The sequence below is a fragment of the Nansenia antarctica genome (genome assembly GCF_963989245.1).
Source record: "Nansenia antarctica genome assembly, chromosome: 8".
Classification (NCBI taxonomy): Eukaryota; Metazoa; Chordata; class Actinopteri; order Argentiniformes; family Microstomatidae; genus Nansenia; species Nansenia antarctica.
Genome location: NC_137678.1, coordinates 48,259,240 through 48,286,839, shown reverse-complemented (window position 1 = coordinate 48,286,839; position 27,600 = coordinate 48,259,240). Strand labels below are relative to the sequence as shown.

Sequence of the window (27,600 nt, the reverse complement as noted above, 5' to 3'; positions counted from 1 at the left end):
AATCCTCCAACACTTGAAGAAATCACTGATCTATATAATTGGATGAAAAACAGAGTTTTTATAGATCCTGTCAAGTCAGATGAGTTTGTTTGTCAAACAAATTAGTCTGTGAGAGATATTTACTCCAAGTAAAAGAGAAAGGTAGGTAGGAAGGAAGGAAGGATGCACTTTAAAATGTATTTGACCAGGGCCCATCTCTGTAGAGTTGGGGTTGAAACAGGGGTTTATTGTGGGAGTTTGGTTGGATGTGGAGGGGCAGGGCAGGGCGGGGCGGGGTGGGGCGGGCAACTCCGGCAGGGGAGGCTACACGTTTGACCGACACTTGGGGAAGATGGGCCCACCTTCAAGCCTTCTCTTTCTTACTGTGGTAAGGAAGTGAGAGACAGAGACAGAGAGAGCGAGAGAGAAAGATAGGGAGGGAGGGAGGCAGAGTAAGCACACAGAAATTAGAGGAGCAATGAAAACATTTCAATATATTTGTCTTAGACATCTTAGTGTCTTGTCTTAACCATTTTGTAGAACCAACAAGTAAGCAGAAGTGCTTGAAGAGAAACATATAGTCGAGCAAAGCAGTTGTGTCCTGTACCGTTTGCCTGATAGAGTTTTGAAGAAAATAGCCAGTCAAAGTCACCTTCAAACCTTCTCCCATGTCACTGAAATTGTAAAAGCCAGAAGCAAGCCCCTGACAATGAAGGCCTACTTAAGATCTTAAGAGCTACTAAAGAAGGTCACTGCTGGAGAGAGAGAGGAAGGAGGGGGGGTGGAGAAAAGGAGAGGAAGACGCAGGTAGTAATGGGTAGGCAAGAGACTGCTGAAGCAAGAGACTGCTGTAGAGGAAAGACTATTCATAAAATGGCTGTCTTTACTTGGACTTGCTCTTGAACTTTTTACCAAACGCCCTCTCCAACTCTGGCACGGACAGAGTGAGGGTAAAGGAACCATCTGAGTCAGATCGAACAATCCGAGCTGTAACAAAACAGTGGTATACAGATAAATGCATGCCCACCCATGTACACACACACACACACGCGCAAGCATGTACACACGATGACCGACATTAAATACAACTGTATACAATGAGTGTGCTTTTCACATTCTAAAAGAAACACTAATCATAATAATTTACAAGAGCAGCTCATGCATATCTTCTCAAGAAGAGTCGTAAAATCATACAGACACACAGTGTAATAATAGTATTGATGTATGGAGCAACATTGGTACAAGAACACAGGCATGTCCTGTGATGCTCCTTTTATAAACAGCTTTAAATTAGTCACTGGTAGTGCCTCAGCTCAGCTGTTCCGGATCACAGGAACACCAGTTCAGCTTTGATGATGTCATCTTCCAGAGAGACGAGATCGAAACAGCCAGGAACTTATGTTCCCTGGAATTGGCTCTGCCCCCTTGCCTTATTGAGTTACAGTAAAATTATGATGCTCTGATGGTGCACTAAGTTAGATTACAATCGACTCAAACAGACGGAGAGGCTCAGTTCCATGAGTGCAATGCTTTTTTCATTTCTTGGAAAGTTTATATTTAAAAACAAAATCTATAATATAATATTCAAAGGTCTGAGGTGTGAGTGAGTGAGGGTTTTTGAGGATCGTACAAATGTGAGAATGGAAAAGGATGGATGGAGGAAAAGGATGTCATAAAATTGTGAGATGTCTACTAAGAAAGACAGAGTGAGTGATTGTGGGACTTGTGTGAAAAGATAAGCATCTTTGGGTCTTAGAAAAGCTCAATATGAATTCAGTGTATTATTATTATTATTATTATTATTATTATTATTAGTATTATTATTATTATTATTATTACTATTATTATTAGGATGGTTGCATTAGTGAATGAGTGGTACTGTAGCATGACTGGAACAAAGATCTCACCCAGGTCATTGTTGTTCATCATGGCGTTGGAGCCCCGCAGGCGCGGGCCCTGCTGGGTGAAGTGGTAGCCAAACTTGAGCAACGACCTGTTCTTCTCCAACATACTGGCAATCTCCATCTCCACCTTGTTCCCCAACGGCTGGCTCTGTTTGGAGACGGGGGGGAACGACGAATCACACGCGTTACGATGCAGCATAATGACGACGTATGAAGATTCTCAGGAACATCTGACTTGGATAGTCCCCTAGAGATAGTTAGTTAAACAATCTATCAGCTATCAAGACAAACTATTCAGGTAGATATATTTGGATAGTGCCCTAGAGATAGTTGGTAGATTGTTTAACTAACTATGAAGACAAACTGTTCCTCTAATTCATTTAACCCTTACCCTAAACCTGAAGCACCCTTTGAAAACACGATCAAGCTAAATCTAACTACCCAAATACCTGAACTCTCTGAACAAAGTGGGGCCAAATATGTATGACACATAAACAAATATGAAGCATGGAGTAGTGATATTCATCCTACTATGTTAGGACATATTTCACTTGTTAGATGTACAGTAAGGCCTAATGACCATATTAAGTCTCTAATATAACATTTAGCTTCTTTTATTTTTAATACAATAATCTATCCTTCTGAAAATAACTCCACACTAGTGCAAACGCTTTTCAAACTTGTTGAAAGTACCGTAATCCGTCCAGAGAGAGATATTTATTATCACCATCACATACTGTAAACTGAATATTTCTCTATAAGCTGTGTCTGCTAGCCAGTATAGGGCATCTGATAAGGTGGCAGACACATTCATAGATTGAGTGATAATAAATACATAAATAAAAAGAGACAGACAGACAGACAGACAGATTGTCTTTCAAGGCTTCTGCTTAGGCACTCTAAAGTTCCCGACAGGCAGACAGACAGACAGACAGACAGACCAACTAGTCCCTACCTGGTTGTCGATCTTGAGTTCTTGCAGAGTTGTGTTGGACTGCAGGGCCCCTATCAGAGATAGGATGCCTGTCCCTGTGATGAAGTTAGACTCCACGTTCAGACTCTTCAGAGTGGTGTTGACCTTCAGCATATCAGCCAGGGCCTACCACAAACAGACCCACGGGGGACACTGAATGAAAATATACCGGACACATTATTGCCACGGCAAACAATGGTTTCCAGGAATTTGCTTTGGTGTCAGGTATGTTAAAAAAATATGCGCCACCGAAAAGCTAGCAATTCGATGCCGCGGGTGGTGGTGGTGTTTGGACTTCTGTAAAGTCTCCAATGAAATATATGAATCACCAGCCGTGTACAGTTAAGTCACTCACAAAGGCTATGGGGTCGTTACTCCTGGTTCCTACAATACTCAGACGCTCTACGGCCGTGTTCTCTTTCAAGACGTCTGCGTAGGCCTTCAGGACAGGCACTGGAATATTCTAGAAAACAAAAGTGACAAGAAAATACTTTTGTCAAAGAAAAGACGTCGTTCGTAGAGAACTATTATTGGCACTGCTGTTTTCAGCTGTAAGGCCTCCATCAGGGTGGAGCAGGGCTGTGCCTGCTATACAGACCTACACGTCTAACATTGGGTAGTTAAACGGGTGATGGACCGATCTCGCCTTGGAATTTCCATTACACTGATGGCATTGACCCCGACCCCTGGCTTATCAACCATATCCTGTTGATAGTATTACTGTACTGTGTTATATCATAAATCATGCATATGTACATCAATGGTCAGAATTACCCTGATGTTATTGAGGTTGACCTCCAGAAGGTCAGGGTCGTTCCTCTTCATCCTCTGCAGCGTTTCCTCAACATCAGTAGCGTTGGGCTGTTCGTCAGGGACGGGCTTATACTGGGCGCACTGGATAACACCTGCAACGGGCATGGCATACTATGAGTGAAAATCACACTCTTGTTTGGTTCATATATACTAAATCTATTCATTCTATACTATGTAGAAAACTCATTAGAAAAATCTATCAAAAACGTCATTTCATTTTCAAAGGGATGGCTCATTGTTTTTTCAATTCTTTGCAAGTGCTGTAGAACAATCCAGACTGTTTTTGAGTGCATGTACGTGTGCTATTTTGGAATCTCAGCATGTAGCCAACAGCCACGCTCGCCTTAGATCTAACTGAATCACTTTTATGGGGCAAGTAAGCTGCCTTCTCTAAAAAGCAAAACATCTCCTTTAAGAAACTCCATAACAACATAGAGACAGCATGTCAAGTAAAGGTAACAGAATAACAAATAGTTCAGATCAAAGACTGAGATTAAATATGAATTTGCAAGAATTATTAGGCGATAACCAAACTTGAGAACAGTTCTCAATTGGAGCTATTTGTTCTGAAGCATGCATTACAGCTTTGGCCCATTTAACTCTATGTTCAACTTACACCATTTGTCTTGCCACTTGCAAGTTTACAATAAAGGTTTACTGTAAGTATAACATAGGATAAACAGACGAATCACATTAGGGCAGTTCCCAGGAGCTATCCCACTTACTGTTTAAACCTTGTTTGTTGACAATGTTGCTGCTGGCCAGGGCTTCGTAGTACTGCTGGTTACTCATCAGAGTGTGCATGCCCAAAATGGCTGGTGGTGAAGGAGAGGAGATGGAGTGATAGGAAGAAAGGAGAGAAACAATAAAGTATGAGAGAGCGAGATAGTGGGGGGAGGGGAGAGAGAGAGAGGGGGGGGAGAGAGAGAGAGAGAGAGAGAGAGAGAGAGAGGGGGGGGCGGGGGGAAGAGAGAGAGAGAGGGGGAGAGAGAGAGAGAGAGTGGGTCAAATGACGTGACCAGAGGGGAATAGATCCAAGGGAAGGTAGTGGGTGGATGCCAACCCTTCCTTCAGTTGGGATTATGTTTACTTGACCGAGTCACCAGAGCAGAGACACAGTAAGTGGGCCTTCAGAGCAGGTTCAAACTCAAAAACATCCCACGCAAAAAAAACATCAGCCCAGACATCCAGTACATTTCACACAAAGCAATTCACATCACAGCACGACACACACCAAAAACAACCGTCGCAATGCAGATCACGACGAAGGGCATTGTTCAAGTAGCAATTGTCATTGTTACAAATGTCACTCGATACAGACATTGTTTCCCAGAGCGTGTACGCCCTATGAAGACGGTATAAAGAGTCTAGAGGACAGGCTCATTGTGATGCATGGAATGGAATCAGTGTTTAATACCGTCGGTCATTCCATTCCATGCCTTACAATGAAACGGTCCTCCGATTGCTACCTCCACCAGCCTTTCTCCTGCTGGAGAAATACCTTGACTGTGTGTATAGACTATGCATATTTCTGGGGTTGTTTTATCTTCCGCGCACTCGTCCAGCCAGTGGGTTCAGATTTATTTGGTACAGCACCAGCTCTGAGGCACGCACAAACGAACAGAGTCAAAACAGGGAGCCAAGAAGAAAGCAGAAAAACAGCAGAAAGAAAGCACTTCCCAAAAAAAACAGCCAGCACATCTTTTCATCTGTCAAGGTGACAGAGTGTATGAGAACAGGTTGTTTTTACAGACACAAACAACAGAGAACAGGCTGTCCATTTTTAGTAGTCCATGGAGCCAGTGACTCATCTGGCGCTATTATTATTTGCAAACCAATGAAGTATCTGAGAGGGCTGAATCACTCCAAGCAAGCAAACTGCCAGGCACCATTTACTGTGACTCAGGAGTGGGCAAACTAAACTAAACACGACGATTTACATTTTAACCATTTAGCAGACGCTTTTATCCAAAGTGACTTACAATTAGAGATTACAGGGGCAGTCTCCCTGGAGTAACTTAGGGTTAAGTGCCTTACTCAAGAATGGTACACCAAAGATGGCGGCCGGCTCACTCGCCATGGAATGTTGATTTTATTCTGTTTTTCTATGGGGTCAGCGTGGGAGGTGCAAGCTTACCTGCCCAACCCGCATCAAACTCACATCAAATCACTTTATTTGGACAGTCCCCCGCAGATAGTTTACTCTGGGCCGGTTTCACAGACAAGGCTTAAGCCTAATACTGGACTAAATCACACTTGCAATGGAAAATCTCCATTGAAGATGCTTTATAGTCTAGGATTAGGCCTAAGCCTTGTCTGTGAAACCAGCCCTAGATGTTGTAACTTAACTATCAACAAACTCTTCAACTGTCCACTAAACATGACCCTAACGCTTACACTAACCTAAGTTCTAACCCTAACCCTGACCCTGACCTTTAAACTGAACCCGCAACCTAACCCTAACCTTAGTAAATTGTTGCATAGCAACAGACTTGCAGTTCATTATCTAGAAGATGCAGATGAACTAGAGGGCAGTATCCAAATAAAATGGCGACAGACAACAACATGAAGAAAATGCTATGGCAGGATATGCATGGGCAGGCATCCAGATACCCCGTCTATTGTCCTAGAGAGCGCAACCGTCATGTCCAGCAGGAGGAGACACTAATGGAGGGTATGATGAAGACGAGGAGAGGGTGAAGATGGAGGAAGAGGATGTCAGGATGAGGGACACAGGGAGAGGAGGGGTGGAACGCTAGAGGAGACAGCAGAGTGAAATGAGAGCAGAGGATTACTGATGGAGAGACTGTGGTGGTGTTTTTTTTAGGATGAATATAGCATTTCTTCATGCAAAGAGGAAATGGTAGATGCTAAGTGGGATCCTTAGGTCAATCCTCACCTTTACCCTAACCCATAACCCTGACCTAACCAGTTTAAAATCTCCACTTCAATGGAGTGAGGTCAGAGTCAGGCCGTCCCAAGTATCCCACTTAGCATTAACCGTGAGGAAATGGTGACAGGAAGTAGGACAGAAATCGACACAAAGCCACTGTAGGTCTTGTTACCAAAAAGGTTATGCGGTCATTAAGGATCCTCAGTGTCTACAGAGAAGATTAATTGACACAGAACATTGTGTTTAGATTAAATAACAGATTAGACACTGGTAGAACTCAAATGTGCATACCATACAGTGAAAGTCCAATCACAGAGAGAGAGGTAAGGTATTCACCAACAGTATGTCTACTTCCTTAGCTCAATGCAGAGAAATATATACAAAACAGTATGTTCAATTCACAATACAAATTCAATGTCTTTCACAAATGTACAGAATGTAGGAGTGTCTGTAAATGATTGTGTGTGTGTGTGTGTGTGTGTGTGTGTGTGTGTGTGTGTGTGTGTGTGTGTGTGTGTGTCAGTGTTCCTGCGTGAGAGAGAATGAGAGAGGAGAAAGTTGAGGGAGGGAGGGAGGGAGGGAGAGAAAAAATAAGTACATATTGTACTCAGTGTACTGTATGGGTGTGTCTTTCTCCTATCTTTCTCCCTACCTGCGATGTCACAGAGTTCAGCATCACTAGCATTGGCCAGGGCTTCCTCCAGCTCCGGCTCCAGAGTCACGTTCTCCATGATGGGGTCTACCACCTTCTTAGGCACGAAGGCCTTCCCTGGAAGAATGAAGAATGTTTTTATTTGCCATACAATCCATTGTTGGAATTTGGTCTTTTTTGCTCTAGGCACACAGTCAGCCATAGTCGGCACCCCTGGAGCAATTAGGGGTTAAGTGCCTTGCTCAAGGGCACATAGAGCTCCCTCCTGGGGGCGGGGAACGAACCAGCGACCTTCTGATCGCTAGCCGGGCCTCTCTAGCCTCTAGGCCGAAACCGGCCCATGGTGTTCTAGTCACTACTTCTTTCCCATTTGGTTTTCAACAACTGACCATGGAAACGACGTAGTTAATACACATTGCGTCATGCAATCCTGACTCACGGGGGCTCTAAAAATCTGTTCTCACAGGACCGAGGGGGGCTACTGTTACTCCCAGCAATCCCTGGCATCTGGCCCCCCTGCATCATGCTCTACACCGGCTAACGACTCAGGATTAGCGGCTATGAATGGACACTTGGAGGGGGACATCTGTGTGTGTGCGTGTGTGTGCACGTGTGTGTATGTATGTTTGTGTGAGTGTATGTGTGTGTGTGTGTTGGCGTGTATGTGTGTGTGTGTGTGTGTGTGTATGTGTGTGTGTGGGCGTATGTGTGTGTGTGTGTGTGTGTGTGTGTGTGTGTGTGTGTGTGTGAGTGTGAGTGTGTGTGTGTGGGCGTGTGTGTGTGTGTGTGTGTGTGTGAGTGTGTGTGTGAGTGTGAGTGTGAGTGTGTGTGTGTGGGCGTATGTGTGTGTGTGTGTAAACCTACAATGCGGTGTCAGAGGTCTGGTCCTGGATCAGAAACTGTGAGCTCTCTGGGTGTGACAGCAGCTGAAGCCATGGAGACAGTTGGTCATTCCGTGTTCAGGTCAGCTCACCTGACCCAGCCTCTGGCAGCCTGGTTGTCCCTGCGCCAGCCAGCTCAGTGGCGGCTGTCAGACCAGAGCGACTGGTGCTCTATCCTCAATCCTCTACCCTTTCCTCAAAATGTCCGTATTTAACCACAAACCTAGATTTTTCCACATAATTTAGCAGCTTCCACTTCCACAATTTCCAATAAGTGGATGTGGTCACATTTTGGGCCAGACATATTGGACCACATCCACTTCCATTATATTCTAAACATTTAAATTGCTAATCTAGGTCAAATAAATAGGAACACGTCTTAAAAAGTGTCACAGTGTATCGCCTGGAGTGAAGGTACGGTATGAAACGCTCCCTTCAAAAGGTCTGTTGAGGGGAGAAACTCCCACCTAGCCTTATGCTTACATCATTGCTTTTGAATCTGTGTGGGGGGAAGTGTGGGACAAGACACAAGAGCACACCTCAGGGGACAGGGTAGAGCAAGGGACCGCAGTAGAAGAGACAGACTGCTCCCCAGCAGGCTCCCCCTCACCTGGTCTGGACCTGGGAACGGAACGGGCCAGTTGGCCATAGGCCCTGACGGATAGGCAGGCTCAGTCAGGTTGGTAGTGGCATATGTCCTGACACAAGGACAAATGCAGGCCTCTGTGCCAGAGATTGGTCAGGTGGTTAGGCCCTTCCGTCTTCAGACCACACCCCTCTCGGCACAGGAGGTTCCGCCACCACCTTCCTTTTTCTTATGCATGCTAATTTCACGGACAAGCTTGTTTGATGAAGGTCGCCGGGGACGGAAACGTGACGTTTTTTTATATTAAGGCAGCACCTCTCTTAGGTGCTGGACTATTTAAGGCAGCACCTCTCTTCTTGTCGTTTTGAGCACAAAACCCTCTTCCATTACACTTTAACTGAAGAAAAATGTGAGAGAAAAAAACAACAATGCACGGAGCGTGGATGCTAGCTTTCTGTGATGTACATTTAACATCCTTCTCTGGGGAGTGTCTGGATGGGCCTCCTACCTCTCTTCTCCCCGGTGAAGGGCACAAGGTCCTCCTGGTCCGGATGCTCATTGGCCTGCTTCTCCAGGTGGGCCAGCAGGTTGTCTCTCTCGAAGCTCCCTGTGGGAGCCTTCTTGGTCTGGTCCTTCTGCCTCATGCCGGCAGGTAACAAGGCATTCTAAGAGGACAAAAGTTAATAAAGTCACCCAAATTGAGTGCCAAGAGTGGCTTTATTCACCCAAGATTATGCATAAATGATGATGCTTAATTGTGTAGCCAGTATTGTTGCTTGGCAAACACCACATAAAACAATTGGCATTCTAGGTGGTGAGTGTTCCGGAATTCTTTGGCAGTTGGTGGTTTAACTTCTATATTACTATGCAGCAATCAGACTACTTCAGGCGTGCAAAAAGCCTTTTCCTGATGAACATTGCCTTTTGGTTTTACAGCAGGCCCCCTAGGAACTACTTATCCTCGTAGACAGTGTTGATGTCTCAAAAGCACAGACATAAATACTAATTAGCATATCTCCCAGGAAGGTCAAACCTAATGAAACAGTTAAAAGAGAGCCTGAAATAGAGATCCACTTAGCCAGATATGGTGGGTACCGCATAGCCAGATATGGTGGTATCTTTATGCGGTAAATATCAATTGCAGGGCTTTTACTATCACTATCCAAGTATGGAACAAAGACAGTTCCCAGACCTGTTAAGCATTATACTGTAGCTATTCTTAGTGCAGAAACAGGTCCATATAGACTGATACCTTATCTTGGCTCTCAGCACCTACAAATGCAGGGGTGCTAACATGCAATACAGTAGTCATAGCTAGACATTAGTTTGACTCCTAAACATGGCTAAATAACAATGCTTATGTTATGACTTCTGAAAGGCAAGAAATACTTGAAAACGTGGGTTCTTTCACATACACACTGATACTACCCACGCACTAATGCACACACGACAGCAACTCACAAGTGCGTGCACGCACGCACGCACGCACGCACGCACGCACGCACGCACGCACGCACGCACGCACGCACGCACGCACGCACGCACGCACGCACACACACACACACACACACACACACACACACACACACACACACAGCCTTGCTAGCTCTCTTGGCATAGCAAGCTTCCAGCATTTATGAGCTGTTGGCCATTAATCCTGACCCTATTACTGGCTCTGTCAACACCTCTACAGATGATGAACAATCATGGATACAAACACAGCCCCAAGTAGCTACATAAAGCCATAAATATCTGCTGAGCTCGTATCCCGCTTTCAGCCAACCTCACAAAATGGAATAGGCTACACCTATGTCAGGATCTTTTTAAAATTGACATATTCAGCCCGTTCTTTGATTTTACCAAGCTGACAAATCATGTTTACAGCAATGACGTGGGGAAGGGTTGCAGGGAGGTGGGATTCATTCTGGCTGGGATCTAGCCTACTCATAGAAATTGGCTGTTTCTCTCTCAGAGGCTGTGGATCTCTTTTCAGAAATATCCACACTTGGATATTCAATCGCGACACAGTGATTTAGTGCATCCTGGCCTGGCCCCAACCTCAACCACAACCTTTTTCCAGCAACTCCACCTGAAGGTCATAAAAAGATAAAAACCATAACTTACGTCAGGGTCTAACTCTTGCAGTTCGTCCTCCAGCCTCTGCAGCTCTTCCTCAGAGAGCTTCCTCAGTAGCTCGTCCTCATCCACATCCCGGTAATCCTTCTTTAAGGACATGGCAGCGGCACAACCCGATCACAGCGACCTCCGACCTCCCCCCGACAAAACAGACAGAACGACAACGCAGTGCCCAGACAGACAGACCCTGGGAGGAAGTCTGTAGGCATCAACAACAAAAGCAAGGAGAAAGTTAATTGCCACACATTGGAAGCCTCCCCATACACTTTCTCGGAGAGTCTGGGTCCTAACTTACCTAGACATAGTCTACTTAGAGCTATCAACAGCCCGGATGCACGGGGCAAAACAGCCAATACTGGAGATGTGGAACTCAATTTCGTTGAGCCTCAAAAGCTCCACTTGATGTAGCGAATAGCCTGGATCCCGGGTGGGGGGGGTGGGAGGTCGTCATTTTAATTTTGTTGTGGTTTATTTCCGGTTCTTGTTTTATTGTACTGTGCCGTGTTGTATGTGTCGTTATTGTCTATAATGTACCTGTCTTGTTGTCGAGTTGTTTAAAAATAAAAAAAGTTGATCACAAAAAAAAAAGCAAGGAGACACAGTTGATCAACACAGCTCCGGACCCCCCCCCCCCCCCCCCCCCCCCCCCTGTAATAATCTAGGTTAGAACAGCATGACCTGACCCAAACCCAGGAGGACACATTAGAACTGAGTATCACTGTTCACTAATCACCTGCAAACTAAACGACTTCACCTGGCGAGAGTAGCATTGGGAGATGAGCATTTGTTTAACACATTAAAAGTGGACCCTTGAGCCAGATTCACACTAATAGGTGTTGCTTGGGGGGTATTTGGGGAATATTTGTACCTGGCGTTAACACAGGCCTTGGAGTAGGCCCAACCCTTGCACGGTGACCTAACACCAAAAGTCGGCCAAATCACTGCCTTGAGGTGATAGATGTCCATCCACCCCCCCACCCCCCCCGCCCGACCAGACCCCCACCGACCCGCTTGCATCACGGTGGAGAGAGAGGAGTTGAAGGTCTGTGGGTCAAACTGCAAAGCCTTCCCTGCCTTCTAAACCCCAATGGGGGGACAGCTGATAGAAACAGCTCCCCTGTCACTCCCAGGGCACTAAGAGAGGGAGGCGTTATTTATAGGCTATAGGCTTTATCAGGCTATACCAATGCAACACGGTGGATGTAATGTGGACCCTGCCTTCAGTCATCATAGCTCCGTGGGTTTACCCGTCCCCTACAACTACTGTAGGCCTACTACTATTAGTATTATTAGCACTTTGAAAGGAACATGATGTATGAAAAGTTTTTCAAAAACATAAAGTGGACTTTATTAGTACTCTCATGCAACAAATCGTAAGGCATAGGCCTATCAGTATTCTATAGTTTGACCCTATACATACGTGTGTTGCTGATTGATTTCAAACACGAATCTGTTTAAGAGTCATGCATTTTTAACTAACGTTTCAACGCGTTAATCAATCAACTAAAGGCAAAACTAAAGGCAGGCGTTATGTGAGGACTGGGGTATGGTGTGTGTGTGTGTGGGGGGGGGGGGGGGGGGGGGGGCTGTCTGCACTGAAGTTGAAGTTAAGCAGACAGTTCAATAGAACAGTTGTTCTCCTAAGAGGTAGATGTAGGCTATTCTATTGGAGCAACAACGTTATTAGTATTGAACTGCAAAGTTACTGTGACATTAGGCCAGGGGTCTAAAACAATGGGCACTTTGCTGTGGAGTGGCAGCAGCCAAGTACTTGACAGACCAAATGCATAAACATATACCAGTAATTGTGCTTTTAATCATTAAAAGCATGAATTGCTATTGGCAAAACAATCAATGTTTTAGAAGTTTCAGTAGTTTGGGTGACACATTGAAAGCATCGGTGAGGGTCAGGGTCTTAGTATGTTACATGACCAAATCTTTCAAATGTTATCATGTATGTATGTGTGTGTTAAGACCGCACAGACTCACGTCGTCAAGATGAAGTCCGCTATTGCAAGAGGAGATCTCAATATCCACGTACCTCTTCCACTGCTTACCCCAAATCTATTTATAGCAAACGGGTCCCGCGTTGTGACAGACGAATACTTTGACCAGATATGGTTCCTTCTCGGACCGGTCGAGTCACACTATGGGGTCGCTTCATCCAAGGGAAAATAACGCTCGCAACTAACAAACAAAAACATTCATGGCACGCGCGGATATCCTATAATGTTGACAACTCGGGCTGAAATTAAATACTCAACTTTCCTTTCAACTTCTCTTTCCGTGGTTGGCGTACTGTGTGTAACACTCCCTCAAAGGCTAAGTCAACTTTCGGTACACCCCCTCGCTGGCCTGCCACTCCAGTGATGTCATTGCTTCGGTCCGAGGCAAGCGCGCATAGAACAATAAATAACAATAATACCTTCATTTGTATAGAACTTTTCTAAACAAATGCTAACTGTGCTGTATATTTCTCTCTTCCAAATAACACTCGGATCCGTCGCCCAATAAATTCTCCCAACGCTAATACTAAATAAGTAATACTCTTTTAGGCTACTCTATTATCTTACGAAAATAAATATAATTATGGAAGACATTTCGAAAGCAGGGAACATTAATAAAATGAACAAGCAAAGCATGGAATGTATTTGTTATCCTACTCATAACAATCATTTAGAATGAGAAAATATGATAATGCCTTCCAAGCACAAAACTTTGTATAACTCCACATTCACTCAATTTCGGCATTTTATTTTTTAAGTAGTGGGAGATCATGCAAAAAGAAAAACAAGTGCACAGCAAAAGCTCAGGCATTTAAAGATCTAAAGGATCAGAAAAAAGGAAACAAATAAAGTAACACACTAAAACAATAACACAGCCACAAATTAAATTAACAAAGAGATAAATGGCTTAATGTGCGAAGAACAAAAGCTGGTGCTAAATAACTGAAAATAGGGATTGAAAACAGAACAATACACCCAGCTCTGCAATAAGATTATTATTATTTTTAAAACACACACACACACAGACCAGAGAGTCCTAGGCAGCGGTACTGAGCTCCTGGGGGAACTCAGCCATGATGTGGTGCAGCCAGACGTCCGTGTCTGTTGCCGTGTCCACCACAAAGATGGACACCTTCCTGTCCCAGGGCAGGGCTGCGTCCTGGACCGACTCCATCTGAGCCACCAGGCCCTTCTTCTCCACGTGGCTCCTGAACACGATGGAGGCCGCCTCCGACCACTGCCTCTGCTCGACACCTGGGGAGGAAGAGGCCAATCAGATGAGCCTGATCTGATCATCTGACACTGTTACATTTCCTGAAATTAGATTGAGGTGTCCAGACCACTGCCTCAACACTGGTGTTGTTGCATCCCACGAGTCTAAAAGTGCTTCCTGTCTCCTCATCCACACACTGATCTGACAGACCTGGCTGATAGACCTGGCTGACCTGGCTGATCCACACACTGATCTGATAGACCAGGCTGATAGACCTGGCTGACCTGGCTGATCCACACACTGATCTGACAGACCTGGCTGATAGACCTGGCTGACCTGGCTGATCCACACACTGATCTGATAGACCTGGCTGACCTGGCTGATCCACACACTGATCTGATAGACCTGGCTGATAGACCTGGCTGACCTGGCTGATCCACACACTGATCTGACAGACCTGGCTGATAGACCTGGCTGACCTGGCTGATCCACACACTGATCTGACAGACCTGGCTGATCCACACACTGATCTGATAGACCTGGCTGATGAAAGCACATTGCTGTGGGGGATGGGGGGGGGGGTCTAGTAAGCTCAGTGCAGATAAAAGAGGGGAAAACAGGGGAATGCCAAAGACCGGTCTTATTTATCAACCGGCAATCAATTCATCAATTTACTCTCAGCAGGGACTTCCCACACCTTCTGAAACATCAAATTCAAGCACTTTTCAAGGACTTTCAAGACTCAATTACCTCAAATTCAAGGACCCCCAACACGGCATAGTTTGAGACAGATCTAGATGAGAATTTATATAATAGGAACTATACGCTCACAGACAACAATTAAAAAGAGAGGCTTGAATGTGTGAACACTAGATGGTCTGTTGCCTTCTCTACCACAGCACAGCAAAACAATATATTGTGAAATATGTGTTAAGTTAAGCAATGTGACTTATCTGCCATAATTACGTAAAACAGTCAATGTGATCAATCATACGCTCAGCTCATTTCTTTGATGATGATGATGATGATGATGATGATGATGATGATGATGTGATGAATCAGGGCCATCATATCTCAGCGTCCACTCACCAGCCAACTGTGCAGTGATGCCTTGGAAGGGTAGCTGTCTAAACTCCTCAATCAGAGGCTGCAGCTGGGTGCACCTGACTAGCTCATGTTTTCCGTAATCCAGCTCGTACACATACACCAGGCCGTTAGGCAGCAGCCCCTTCACCACCACCCGGTGCCAGCTGGGAAAGGAGGGGGAAGGGAGAGCGTCAGAAAATCTCCCAAAATAAACGTCATTGTTTTGTTGCCCATAACTTATCAGAAGGTATAACATAAACCAGGGGGGTATTCCATCAACGTTGCTAAAGGATAATCCAGGCTTATTTTTTCATGAGATGCATCAAAATAAGCCTCCTTCCTTTAGCGACGTTGATGGAATACCCCCCTGGACCTGTTTGTCAGAGACTAAACATATAGTGCAAGGCAACAGTTTCTAAAACCAGCTGATATTTTTGAAGGGTCAAAAATCGAAGACGTCAAATGCAGTGGTGTGCCGTCAGGGCCAGCAAGGCCTTCTCTGCTGGCTTAAACATCATCAGAATATACATTTTATTTTAATATATTTTTTCCACAAATATGTATTAATGATTCCCCATAGTTTATTCTCTTCATTTCATAGCTTTCCTCTTGGTTGCGCTGCTTCCAGTCTCCGATTGAGATTTGGAGGGCTGGCCTTTATGTTAGAGCTTTTATCCAATCAAAATGTGTTGCTAGGGGGCTCCAAAATCTGCCTGCCTGCACAATAAACGGTGCCGCGAATTCGACCTGTAACTTAACGTTGGAACGAGAAAACCTGTGGCGTACCTAGTAAACCTACGTAGATGCGAGCAAAAGCAACAACGGCGCCTGCTGTAAGGCTCAATGATGTCAGCACCCAGCACGTCTTTTGATTGGATACGCACTATTGATACGCACTATTGATACGCACTATTGATATTCACTATTGAGATGCGTAACTATGCCGGTAGATGTGAAACTTTTGAAAGTGCGCAGGGAAACGGAGTTGACTGATCGATAATACTGATCGATTGTGTCCTGTTTTTGGGTAAACAATAACTTTCATTTAGGGGACACGATGAAAGCACCGAGTCCACAAACAGAGGAAACTACGTTGAGCTTCTTTCTTTTCTGGCTGAAAACAACCCAGATTTACATTACCACCTGTCCACAAACAAAGTGTTTACTGGGACGTCAGGCAAAATACAAAACGACCTGATTTTTGCTATTGCTTAAGTGATGGGAGAAGAGATCAAAATGGAGATTAAAAAGGCACCCTTTGTCGCTATTATGGTGGACGAGACGACAGACGTGGGTAATGTAGCGATCTTAAAGATGTTAGTTTAACACTCTTCATTGTAAATGTGGATTTATTGATTAAAAATGCTTCGGAAATATTAATATAACTCTGTTGTACTTGTCTGACTATGTTAAGGTGATGCAACGCCCGGTTATACTGTGTTTCTGTCTAGTTTCTAGAGCCATGGCGTCATAACGATGGTATTAAGAGGTAGAATAATTCAGGTAGGAATGTGTCGGACATCACTGAAGGCCTAGGTGTGAAATGCACCGCCCGCCACTGGTCAAATGCCTCTGGGAGTTGAACCGCATGCCCAACTGCAGATGTGGTCATGGCCTCCAGGTCAGGCTGTGTGGAGGACCGAAGCAGGCGAGAGTGGCACTGTGCCATGCTGTAAACTTGCCAGCACCACTATGTTAACGTTTCAAGGCGAATTAAACTATACATTTAGTAATGACGGAGTAACGCTCTTTGATCGCCAACGGCATCGTCGTTAAAAAGGAATGCGAAAGAGCTATGATGTTTCCTGAGTTTATTCAGCGTTTTAGCGTATTAAGGAAAATCCCCAAAACACAATTGATGTAATCTATAAACAAACCATACGACTTTCTTTGTTGTTGTTGTTGTTGTTTTTCTTATTCCATGCATTAGCCTACAATGAGTCTGGCCTCTGATTTCTACCTCCATCAGCCTCCCCTGATGTACTCACTCTTTCTCCATTTTGGCGGCGTAGATCTCTCCTTTCCTCACATCCTCTACTCTGGTCCCCTCCTCTGTCTTGTTGTAGTAGAGGATCATCTCTCCCAACAGAACCTCCAGCTTATGCAGATCCTGCCAGGCCAGAAACACAAAGTGGCCCGGGTGACAGGCCACAGACACATAGATATCCAGGTTCTGGTCCGTCGGAGGAAGCTCCAGGAGAGGGGGCAGCCGCAGCGACTGTCCCCTGGCCGAAGTGACCCCCCTGGGGGCGACTTCGTCCACCGTCAACCCCTCTGATCCCTGGGCTGGGGTTGGGTGCGGCACAGGGCTGGTCAGGGACAGCTCCACCATCACCATCTTGGTGAGGTCACAGTCACCGCCACCAGAGCTCAGAGGGTTAGGGTTCCTCTGGCTGGGCCACTTCCACAGATCAGAGTGCGCCATCTGGTGGTTGATGCTGGTCTTCACCTCTAATGGAGTGCCATTAGAGGTGAACATGTAGATGTGAACCAGCTTGGCTTCATCCAGCTTGGAGATCTGAAGTGCAGAAAGAAGGGAGAAGAAGGGTTGAAAAAACAAAAATCCAAAATTAGCCCGTCATAAAAAGTATAGATATAGGATATAGCTCCACTATAAGGATTGAAATTAGTTACACCACTGTAACTTTCTTCCTAGCAGAGCAAGAACTTCATCTTAAACGAACTGTGCATCTGAGTACATACACTTTTCAACAATATCTGTGTTTGTCCAAAAATAGATAGATATAGAAAGATAATACATGTGTTTGGCTATCATTCTCCACACTTGTTACACTATTAAGTGTGTGTGTAAATATATATATATATGTATGTGTAATATGTCAGGGTTCCCACACCTTCTGAAACATCAAATACAAGCACCTTTCAAGGACTTTCAAGACTCAATTCCCTCAAATTCGAGACAGATCTAGATGAGTAATAGGAATTATGCGCTCACAGACAACAATTAAAAAGAGATTGAATGTGTGAACACTAGATGGTCTCTTGCCTTCTCTACCACAGCATAGCAAAACAATATGTGAAATATGTGTAAAGTTAAGCAATACAGAGACTAAGCTAAGTAAAACATTTTTGAATATATATATTTTTTTTTTTTTAGAGAGAGATGTCTATTCTCAAAAACTTTTAAGACCGTGATTTTTTTCCTCAAATTCACAAACATTCAAGGATTTCAAGGACCCGTGGGAACCCTGTATGTAAAGATACAACTGTGTGAATTACCTTTATGCTACAGTCCGTGGAGTTGTGGACAGCAGCTCTCAGCCAGAGGAGAGCTTTAGGAGGCCAGGCTCTCCCCACTGACATACCCTCCAGACAGCACTTGATCGCCTATAATAATAATAATAATAATAATAATATTAACACTGGTCTGGGAACCACTGCATTAGACTTATAGCTTTTCTAGACACTCAAACACGCTTAGACACACATTATAGACACAAGAGCACACTTCTACGATGCCCAACGGAGAAGGTAACCACATTTCTTGGGGAAAAAATAATTAGCATTTCAAAATAAGAGTTGAAGTCTGTGGGTGTCGCTTCGGCGTCTGGTGTGTGGCTGTCTCACCTGGTGTGGGATGACCATGAGCTCATGTAAGAAAGGTGTGGGGATCTCCCTTAGCTCGATGACCTCCACAGAGGCAGGGGTTCCCAGGTCAACGAACCGAATATCCAGAACTCTGCCACCACAGTGGAGGTAGGTGATCTGACACAGGAGAATGGGACACAACATCGTTTTTGAGCATGCGTGGCATTCGGTGGAGACACTACATACCTCCATGAACATATCTGGGCAAGAGAACAGTGTTGTATTATCATAGAAATCATTGAAAAATGTCCAATCTTGCTGAATAATTCAATTAATTTTAATTCTGAAAAAGGGACTCTTACAGTACCTCCACTCTGGACCATTTCCCATTGTGGCGGGCGAGGCAGCACATTCCACAAAACGGCTTCGACACCAACGACTCTGACGTGACCTGTCCCACAGCAACGGTCCAACTTCAATATAAGCTACTTACAATAAAACACAAATGGTATGCTAGTGTACCAGTCTTCATCTACCTGGGATATGAAGAAGGCTTCAATCTTCTTCAAAATGTCATTCAGCTTCACCTGCCCTCGTGAGGGCAGCTGGCAGAAGATGGTCTGATCAGTGCATATGTTGGTCACACACACTTTCATGTACATGCTGTTGACCTACAAGAGAAAACACAAAAGCTCCACATTACACGATTCACCACAATCAGTAATTTGTGAAACCATTTTTGAATGTGTAAATGTATTACCATCGATTCTTAAAGATGTATTCTAGTCCCTATTTTTTGCTTAAAAATGTTAATGTAACATCACAATGCTCAGCAGGTACCCTTGGTTATTCCATTGGCGTTTATGAAAGTAAACCGATGAATGAAAATGCTGTAGGCTTGTAAAAAATATTTGCATTAGCTTGAGATCTTGAAAACCAGAATTTCAAATCTCTCGACTGAGATTCTAGGAGCGAAGGAAGTCCAACCTAGGGTTGGAAATTATTGTTATTTATTCAAATACATTTTTGGAAATTATTGAAATTATTCGGAAAGTTGTCTGCGCCCCCCCCCCGGCACTTATGTTTTTACTTATTAACTGAAGCTCCTTGGTTTACGACCAAACCTGCTGTAGAAAGCAAGTCCCCGGATGATGACATGCTACCAACCTGCAGAGGGCTTGCCATGGACTGATCCTGGAGGGAGAGGAGACAGGCAGCGTTGACATTGACATCAACATCGTGCAACGTGTTGTACAGCACCACCAGTGCCCCGTCCTTCCCCAGAGTCTCCAGCAGGAGGATCTTACCAACCGCCAGGGACTCCAGAGCCGCCAGCACAGCAGGCTCTGTCATAAAGCTCTCCAGGCCTGCAGAGAGAACACCACAGACAGACATCACTCAGGAGAACAGAGCAATAGAAGAGGATGATTGCTTCATCGATACGCTCCGAAGGTCCACGCGTCAGAAACTGAGGTTTGTAAGTTACCTGCTAGGCTGCAGTTGGCAGCTTGGAATGGCAACTGGAAGAAGTCCTTGTGCAGGTGGAGGAGCCTGCTTTTGCTAACGACTTCTGAGAATCCATGGTCCACATAGTACACCTGCAGGGGCAAGATTACGCCTGGTCAGAAATAGTGGCTTGGATTTGCAGTGGACCTTTATTTAAATGTTTTGCAACGTTTATCTCAAGTACATACGTATACATACATACATGATAAGCAATGCTTACGAAATCATACAACACTGATGACAATTAAAATATTTTCATTTGATTTCCTGGAGGCTTGCTATGGGTCAAATCCTCACTCAAGACTCGGGTGCTTGAAAAGCACCCAGGAGAATGAGTAAACTGTCTATACCTGTTTAAACTGTCAACGCAGCTAAACAAACCAGTGGTCTATGGACAACCACGCTGTCTCAACACTAAAGGGACGGATCTTTTCTTACAATGCGTTTAATATGATATTATTATTATTACTACATGCCATTTAGCTGACGCTTTTATCCAAAGCAACTTATATTGCAGCGAGTGCATACATTTCATTTTCCTGTTTATATTGTCCCAGCGGGAATCAAACCCCAAACCTATGTGTTGTTAGCACCATTCTCTACCAACCGAGCCACAGAGGACCCCACAACAGACGTCCAAATCAAGCCCGAAAAAAAAACTAAACTGTGTGTATAATATGACTGATGATGATATTATCATTATAATAATATGACTGTGGTTCTTATGTTCACCCAACTGATGTTGGCATAAATAGGGTATGAAAGACTTTACCTTGACCTGACCGTCACTCGTGACCTCACCGACTTGGGCTCGGATGACCTCCTCTCCACCTTCGAACCTCACGGCAACCAGTTCCCCCACGGCAGGGTTGAGTAAGGGCTTCTGTGCGCCGAGTCGGCTGTAGAGTATCTGCATGGTGTCTTCCATCGCCTCCTGGGCGTCAGAATATTCCTTGCCTATGTACCTGAGGATCATGGTACATACACAAGGTTGGCGCAGTTTTGAAGGAACTCTTCTCTTTGGGGTCACATTTACAAAACCCCCGAATGACGTTTTGCCGCGCAGGAAGAATAACTTCACGGAAACATGCAAAAACCATCTAGATCGACGGCAACAGATATATTATAGAAAGGCAAATGTACAAAAAAAAGTGAACCATCTCTTCAGAATGTTTGGCTACCACTGTGAGAAGCTCAATGACTCTGACCTTCAGAGTCATAAATACTTTATACACATCACCAGTCTCAGTTCACCTGAATGTATTTGCCTGATCCATATTTAATTTTTCGCTCCTCCTCACAATATGAACTTTGGCATCTACCTGATGATGACATCTTTGGTGCTGGCTTCCACCACCAGCACAGAGGAGTACTGCTCCTTGGGCTTAACCAGCGGGGGCACCAGGGGGCTGGCCGACGGGGGGTTGGTGGCACGGGGGACCTGCTGGGCTCTGCTCTTGTCCTCCGTGGGGAGGGCGTAGAGAATGGCCTTCTTCTTGTTGTCAAGAAAGGGGTACTCCACGGTGCACGCGTCCAGCAGCAGCGACAGGTTGTCTAGTTCGGGGAAAGGAGTCTTGAAGGTTTCCTGGAAGAGCTTGGGGAGGGCGTGGGCCCACAGGCCATGGATGTACTTGGACAGGAGCTCTTTGAGTTTGAGGCAAATGTCCGGTGGGACTGTTGCAGCCGTCTGGGAGGGGGGGGTAGGAGGGGTTTGTGACGTTGTGCCGACAGTGGCTGATTTCGCTGGAGGGGTGATGCTGGGGGCTTTGGACAGAAGGGGGGAAACCAGTCGGTCGTCTCGTTTAGTGCTGCTGACCCCTTCAATCTGGAACACAATTTAATTTAATTTTTTATTTAACCAGGCAGGCATTGTAGGCATTTACATTGGCGGCCTGGCAAAAGACAAAAGCCTCTTAGGGGGGGGGGGGGCTGAAAAGAAATCAGGTTACATGTTAAAACAAAAGAGCACACACAACAGACAGTGGCACACATCCAAGCATTTCCAGCACAGTTAAAAAATACAGACATCTCCAACACCTCATCCACTTACATACAGTCACAGCATCAGTTATAAGTTAGGGGAAGCGGTGTCATTCTACTCATAACTCACACCAACTGCACATTTCTCATACAACTCAAATCATGATCTGAAAACTTCACATGAATTTGGCAACTTCTTCACAGGTGGAGTGTGTCTTAACACAGACTGTTCTATTCAAAACTAGTTTTGATTTAACTGCTGGGTCCTTTATATGATCTACTGTACTGTACTGTACTTACTTTAAGCATAGAGGTAAGGAGAGGAAACGTGGGCCAAAGTGTCACCTTAGTTAGTGATTGTCTACAGCAGAGACACAAGATCTCATTAACACAACCTAACTGTGATTTATGATTTACTGTAATGACATTTCTATATCTGGGTGAACAATGGAGTTCTAACTGGTATCTGGGTATTTACCAGCCTCAAATACTCATACTTGGCATCACAGCTCGAACCGCACCTCCGACCTCTACTTCAGCAGCGTGTGTGCATGGCGGAACTGCTGCGGCTCTCATGCTTGCGGCTTCCGTACTGGCAGTGCAGCTTTAACAGCAGAGCTGCTACTACCAGCCCTATCTTTGTCGATTGAGGTTTGCCTTTGCATGCATTGCATGCAGAAAATAATGGTGAGAATCAAAATCTCTAGATGGCGTGTCGCGGCAGCCAGCGTGAGACGTGCACCTTGCGCGCTGTATGGCTGCTCTAACCCGTTAACATGGGCGCTGAAATGAAAAGCACACGCACTGCTGAGGTAGAGGTCGGCAGAGAAATGTTTCAATACTACAAAGCGATACTAGTGTCCACCAAATGCACTTTGGCCTGCAAGAAAGTGTGTTTGAAACATAACTTTCACTCCTCTAAGCAACACTGAACCTGGGAGGCCCAAAACCACCTACATTTTAGGCATTTAGCAGACGCCTTATTCCAAAAGCGACTTACAATCAATACATTTGACTAAGCAAGTGAATCATCAATCCACCAGTTGATGGAAGAGTAATCTAGCTCAGGCCAGGGGCCTTTGGCAGTCTCAGTTCACCTGGCGCAGAACTGTGACACAACTGTGCAAACACAAGAGCTGGAACAGATTAACCTGTCATAGGGAAAGGAGCAGGATGCTGCCAAGGACCGAATGCAACGGAGAGAGCTCATTGAAGCCTTATGTCCCAAAGGGGATGAAGAGGAGTAAGGAAGTAATCAATATTGTAATTGTTGCAGTCATACTCACTGAGCAAATGTGCGTCCAGTTCTCCATGTCTATGATGGCCTGGCCGTGTAGTTCCTGGCAGAACATTTCCCGGTACACAGTGGGCAGTTTGGACTGCCAGAGACCACAAGAATACTTGGTCAGGACCTCTATGAGGCGACTCTGAACCAATTCTTGGTCGTAGTCGTAGATGTTCTTTGGCCTTGGGGAGGGAGCTGGAAAACAGCAGCAAAAACGCTTTACTAGTCTAGTAATAGTTTACTCCACGTTGTGTGGGAAGAGACTAGATTAGTGATTACCTCACCCATAACTGTGGGTAGTCTACATTAGTGATTGACTTAAAGTGGGGAGAAAGAAATGATTAATCTAAAAAGTGTTGGGACAGGCCTATATAAAGGGGTGCGTGGACAATGGGGTCGCACTCACCAGCAGGTTTATCCTGATGGTCACCTGATGGCCCGGAAGGTAGCGGCAACCTCTTGTCTGGACTAAAGACAGAGAGATTGTGTCACCATCAATATGAAGTGTGCCACCATCAACATGAGCAACTTGCTTTGTATCATCAAATAGACTAAATGTTTTGTGAACTACAGTAGGTATCTAATTTGAAACCTATTTCTGACACAGAAGATTACAAAAACAAATGTGTGTGTGTGAGTGTGTGCGTTTGCATCCATACACACTGACTAAAATTCACATTTATATGTTTGCAATACGGCGATAATATTGTGTATGTATGATGAAATTGTCCCCAATAACATGTTCATTAACCCTTAAATTACCACCCAGTTTTTCTGTGTATGACAATTAAGCAGTGAATTAGGACTTTCCAAAGAGACCTCGAATAAATTATTTCTGGAAAGAAAAAATGTCAACACTCCTATCAATAGTTATGCAATGTTGCCTATCTGCATGCCTCTATAGCTATTTTAATGCAAAAAACCCAGTAGAAATTAGAATTTTTACGTAGGAGACTCTTTTGGTGGAGCAGAATATCTGTTTACAGACTTGTGACTTCATTTTTCAGCAAAAACTTCAGACAGTGCATCTACAAGCGGTCATCAGAAGGTGCTAAAAGTGTTTATTGGGGTTAATTGGAGCTCCAAATGGCAACTGCACCAAGGCGATCGAGCACTGCTATTGACTATCCTCCACAAGCACATCCCATGCATACCTAAGATTAAGCTCACAGTCACTTATTGTAAATAATGTTATTTGTCAATTATGTTCTGTACTATTGTCATTTTTCTTCTTATCTTGAATTATGCCTATTGCCTTATTGTCTTGTGCTGCAATCACAAGTCATGAACCGAAGCCTAAGAATGTTACCCTCTTACACTTGTGTAATGTGCCAGGTTTATGTCACAATAAACTTGAAACTGTTTGAAATAAAGCTTGTTTGAAATAAAGCAGCCTGGTCACTCATGATGTCACAGTAGGTACTTAATGCTCACATCAGTCCGGAGTACCATGTCTGAACGGAATAGGGTGGGCAGGTTACTTAAGCAACGATGACTGAGAGAAAGTGGGGAATATTAACCTTTTTCTCCTCTCTCCGCTGCTCTCCTCTCGGCTCTCACACACACAGACACATCTTTGCTGCTTCCAATTTGAGTGACAAAAGCCTCACATCCTAATAAAATGTGAATACTGAATCCAGAATCTGGGAGCCTGTGTGTGTGTGTGTGTGTGTGTGTGTCTGTGTGTGTCCTTGAGTCCCCTCACCTCTCACACTGCACAGGTGGTTTCTTCATCTGAATGATGGGTCCTCTGTGCTGGGCATCAGGGTTGAACCCAAGACCTCCGTAGCCTCTATTCATGTGCGGCCGTCTCCCCATAGATGTCTGGGTCATGAGCCTGCCAGACAGCCCACAGTGCGTTGGTTGACGCAACGACGATGTCCGGGGCTTTTCTGGAAGACAAGTGGGAAGGAGGAGAGACAACAGCCTTCAGGGTTTGAGAAGCTTCATACTACCCCCCCCCCCCTCCCCCCGTCAGGTTTTGTTCACACACCAAAATATTGTACAGAGAGCAAGCGAGCGAGAGGGAGAGAGGGCTTTTTAAGGAGTTGTATTCTTAGCTTCCTGTAGAAAGCCGATGTTCTCAGAGGAATACTGGCTGAACTAGGCCAGCCCGTCTCGTTTTCTAGTTCACTGTCTGACCTGCAAGAGCCCAGTTACTAAGTTCTGTTCCAACCATCCATGTCCATAGTTCAGCAGTAGCAAAATGTCTGCCAGAAACATATTGTTAACTATTGTCCTCAAATGAGGCATTTCTCCATCTCTCATTGGACGGCGGTGACAAGAATAGGGGAGGCTGTGGCGCAGGAGGTAGAGCTGCCGTCTAATGATCACAAGGTTGGCAGATCGGCGGTTTGAGCCCCAGCTGGCCACATGTCGAAGTGTCCTTGAGCAAGACATTGAACCCCAAATTGCTCCCAATGAGCGGGCCGGCGCCTTACATGGTAGCTTGCCGCCATTGGTGTGTGAATGAGAGGCCATTGTAAAGCGCTTTGGAATAAGACGCTATATATGTCAGTCCATTTTTATTTATTTTTTTACCTACCGTTAAACAGGAATGAGGAGGGTTTAACCCTGATCGGGCAGTTCACAATCTGTGACCGGCCGGGCCTCTTGGAGGTCCTCTGTCGGGCTACCAGTTGAGCAATGTGTGAAGTCTCTTCCAGGACGCCCGCAAAACACATGAGCTAGAACAAGTTACGGTAGTATGAAGATTACAAAAGGCATGAAGAAAAAAAAACACACCGTAAAACTATTATTGCATGTCAGTATTGCATGCGATGATTTTACAGAGGCCAAAGATTTAATCAAGTTACCAATAATAATACAATTCTGCGTTAAGTGACTGAGTAGCAAATTTATGAGCAGCGGCTATGGAACTTCTGAACTATCTGTGAATAGGATTATATCTTTATACGTGTAGTAGCCTATATGTTGTACACAACATCCAAAGGTCAATATAAATGTAATGTACAGATGAAGTGGTCGTGGCTAGCTACTGTACCCACCCTTCCATTGCGAATCTCCACCCGCACCACCGTGGGGATGCTCCTGAGATAGGCCTCCGTGGAGGGGTAGCCCAGCCGCTTGAGGGGGATGAACTCTCCCGTCAGAGACCTGTAGTCCGTCTGCAGGCGTGCGATGGACACCCCATCTTTATCCGACTGGAGGACAGCCCGGATCAACTTCATCACATCAGTATCAGCCATCCTGCTGAACAACAACAACAACAACAACAACAAAACATCATGTTGGAATCATAACACATTGTTCTTTACCTTCACCATTGACTATTCCGTTACAAAACGTGATCTCAAGTAAAGGCCTCAACGTTGGCGACTCCAGTCTCCAGATCGCCATAGGACGCCAGTGCTGTCCAACCTTGCCATACCTGTACTAGTCTGGGAACCAAGATTTCTATTTTGTCCTAGACTCAAAGCCTGTAGCTAGCTACGGTTATTAGCCCACAGTTGATAACTTGCTCAAAACATCAATGTTGTTCCACATGCTTGATAGCTAGCTAACTTCACAGCTGAGGATAACTCAATGATAGAGCCTAGCTAGCTTGCTCTTTTAGCCTAATATTTCGATCCAGGATTATACTTTTTTCGGTTGATATAACGCAAACTACTTTGGTTAAATGTATATCGAGTGATGAACAGTAATTTATCATAAAAGTACAACGTGAATCACCTGACACCAAGCCGTCTTGCTAATTGGCAATCAATGGTGGAAGCCACTGTTTGGAAAAAATGCTTCTCAATCACGACGAGGCATCGTCCATTTCAGAGTCTAGTACTAAAAATGGATAAATAGTCGTCTACTTTAGGTGATTACCTGACTCCAAGACTGCTGGCACTGTTTGGAAAAGGAGTTTTCTTTTAATCAAAATGACTCTGAGGCCTCGTCGACTGAAGTTCGTTGGACATGTGGTCGACACGACGTCACCTCAATCGCGACGTTGATGCGCGAGACACCACACCTCTCAATGTCAGGGTATCCGCGGTGTCTTGAAAAGTATTACAAGTTGATAAATACATTTTGGGAAAATCAAGACCCTTAATAAGTATTAAAAAGTCTTATCAGGATTTTATGAGGTCTTGAATTTTGTAGGTAATTTTCTGAATTATAGTTTGAGTCCTAAAAACTTTTAGTAAA

General features: G+C 44.8%; 2 protein-coding genes across 2 annotated transcripts; both read right to left on the bottom strand.

Annotated features, from left to right (window-relative positions):
- Positions 1–303: 303 nt before the first annotated feature.
- LOC308164639 (tropomodulin-1-like) lies at positions 304–10,916 on the bottom strand (the record flags this gene model as incomplete). Its single annotated transcript, XM_080538719.1, has 9 exons — positions 304–362; positions 1,887–2,031; positions 2,839–2,982; positions 3,212–3,319; positions 3,631–3,761; positions 4,395–4,484; positions 7,215–7,331; positions 9,190–9,346; positions 10,806–10,916. 9 exons carry the CDS (start codon positions 10,914–10,916, stop codon positions 304–306), a joined length of 1,062 nt encoding a protein of 353 aa, XP_080394845.1.
- A 2,943-nt stretch (positions 10,917–13,859) lies between these two features.
- On the bottom strand, positions 13,860–26,651 carry LOC308164327 (tudor domain-containing protein 7B-like; the record flags this gene model as incomplete). Its single annotated transcript, XM_080538445.1, has 14 exons — positions 13,860–14,077; positions 15,126–15,286; positions 17,111–17,640; positions 18,363–18,470; positions 18,711–18,848; positions 19,039–19,122; positions 19,208–19,342; positions 19,839–20,038; positions 20,158–20,269; positions 20,950–21,142; positions 21,500–22,002; positions 23,444–23,624; positions 25,148–25,334; positions 26,447–26,651. 14 exons carry the CDS (start codon positions 26,649–26,651, stop codon positions 13,860–13,862), a joined length of 2,955 nt encoding a protein of 984 aa, XP_080394571.1.
- Positions 26,652–27,600: the final 949 nt, after the last annotated feature.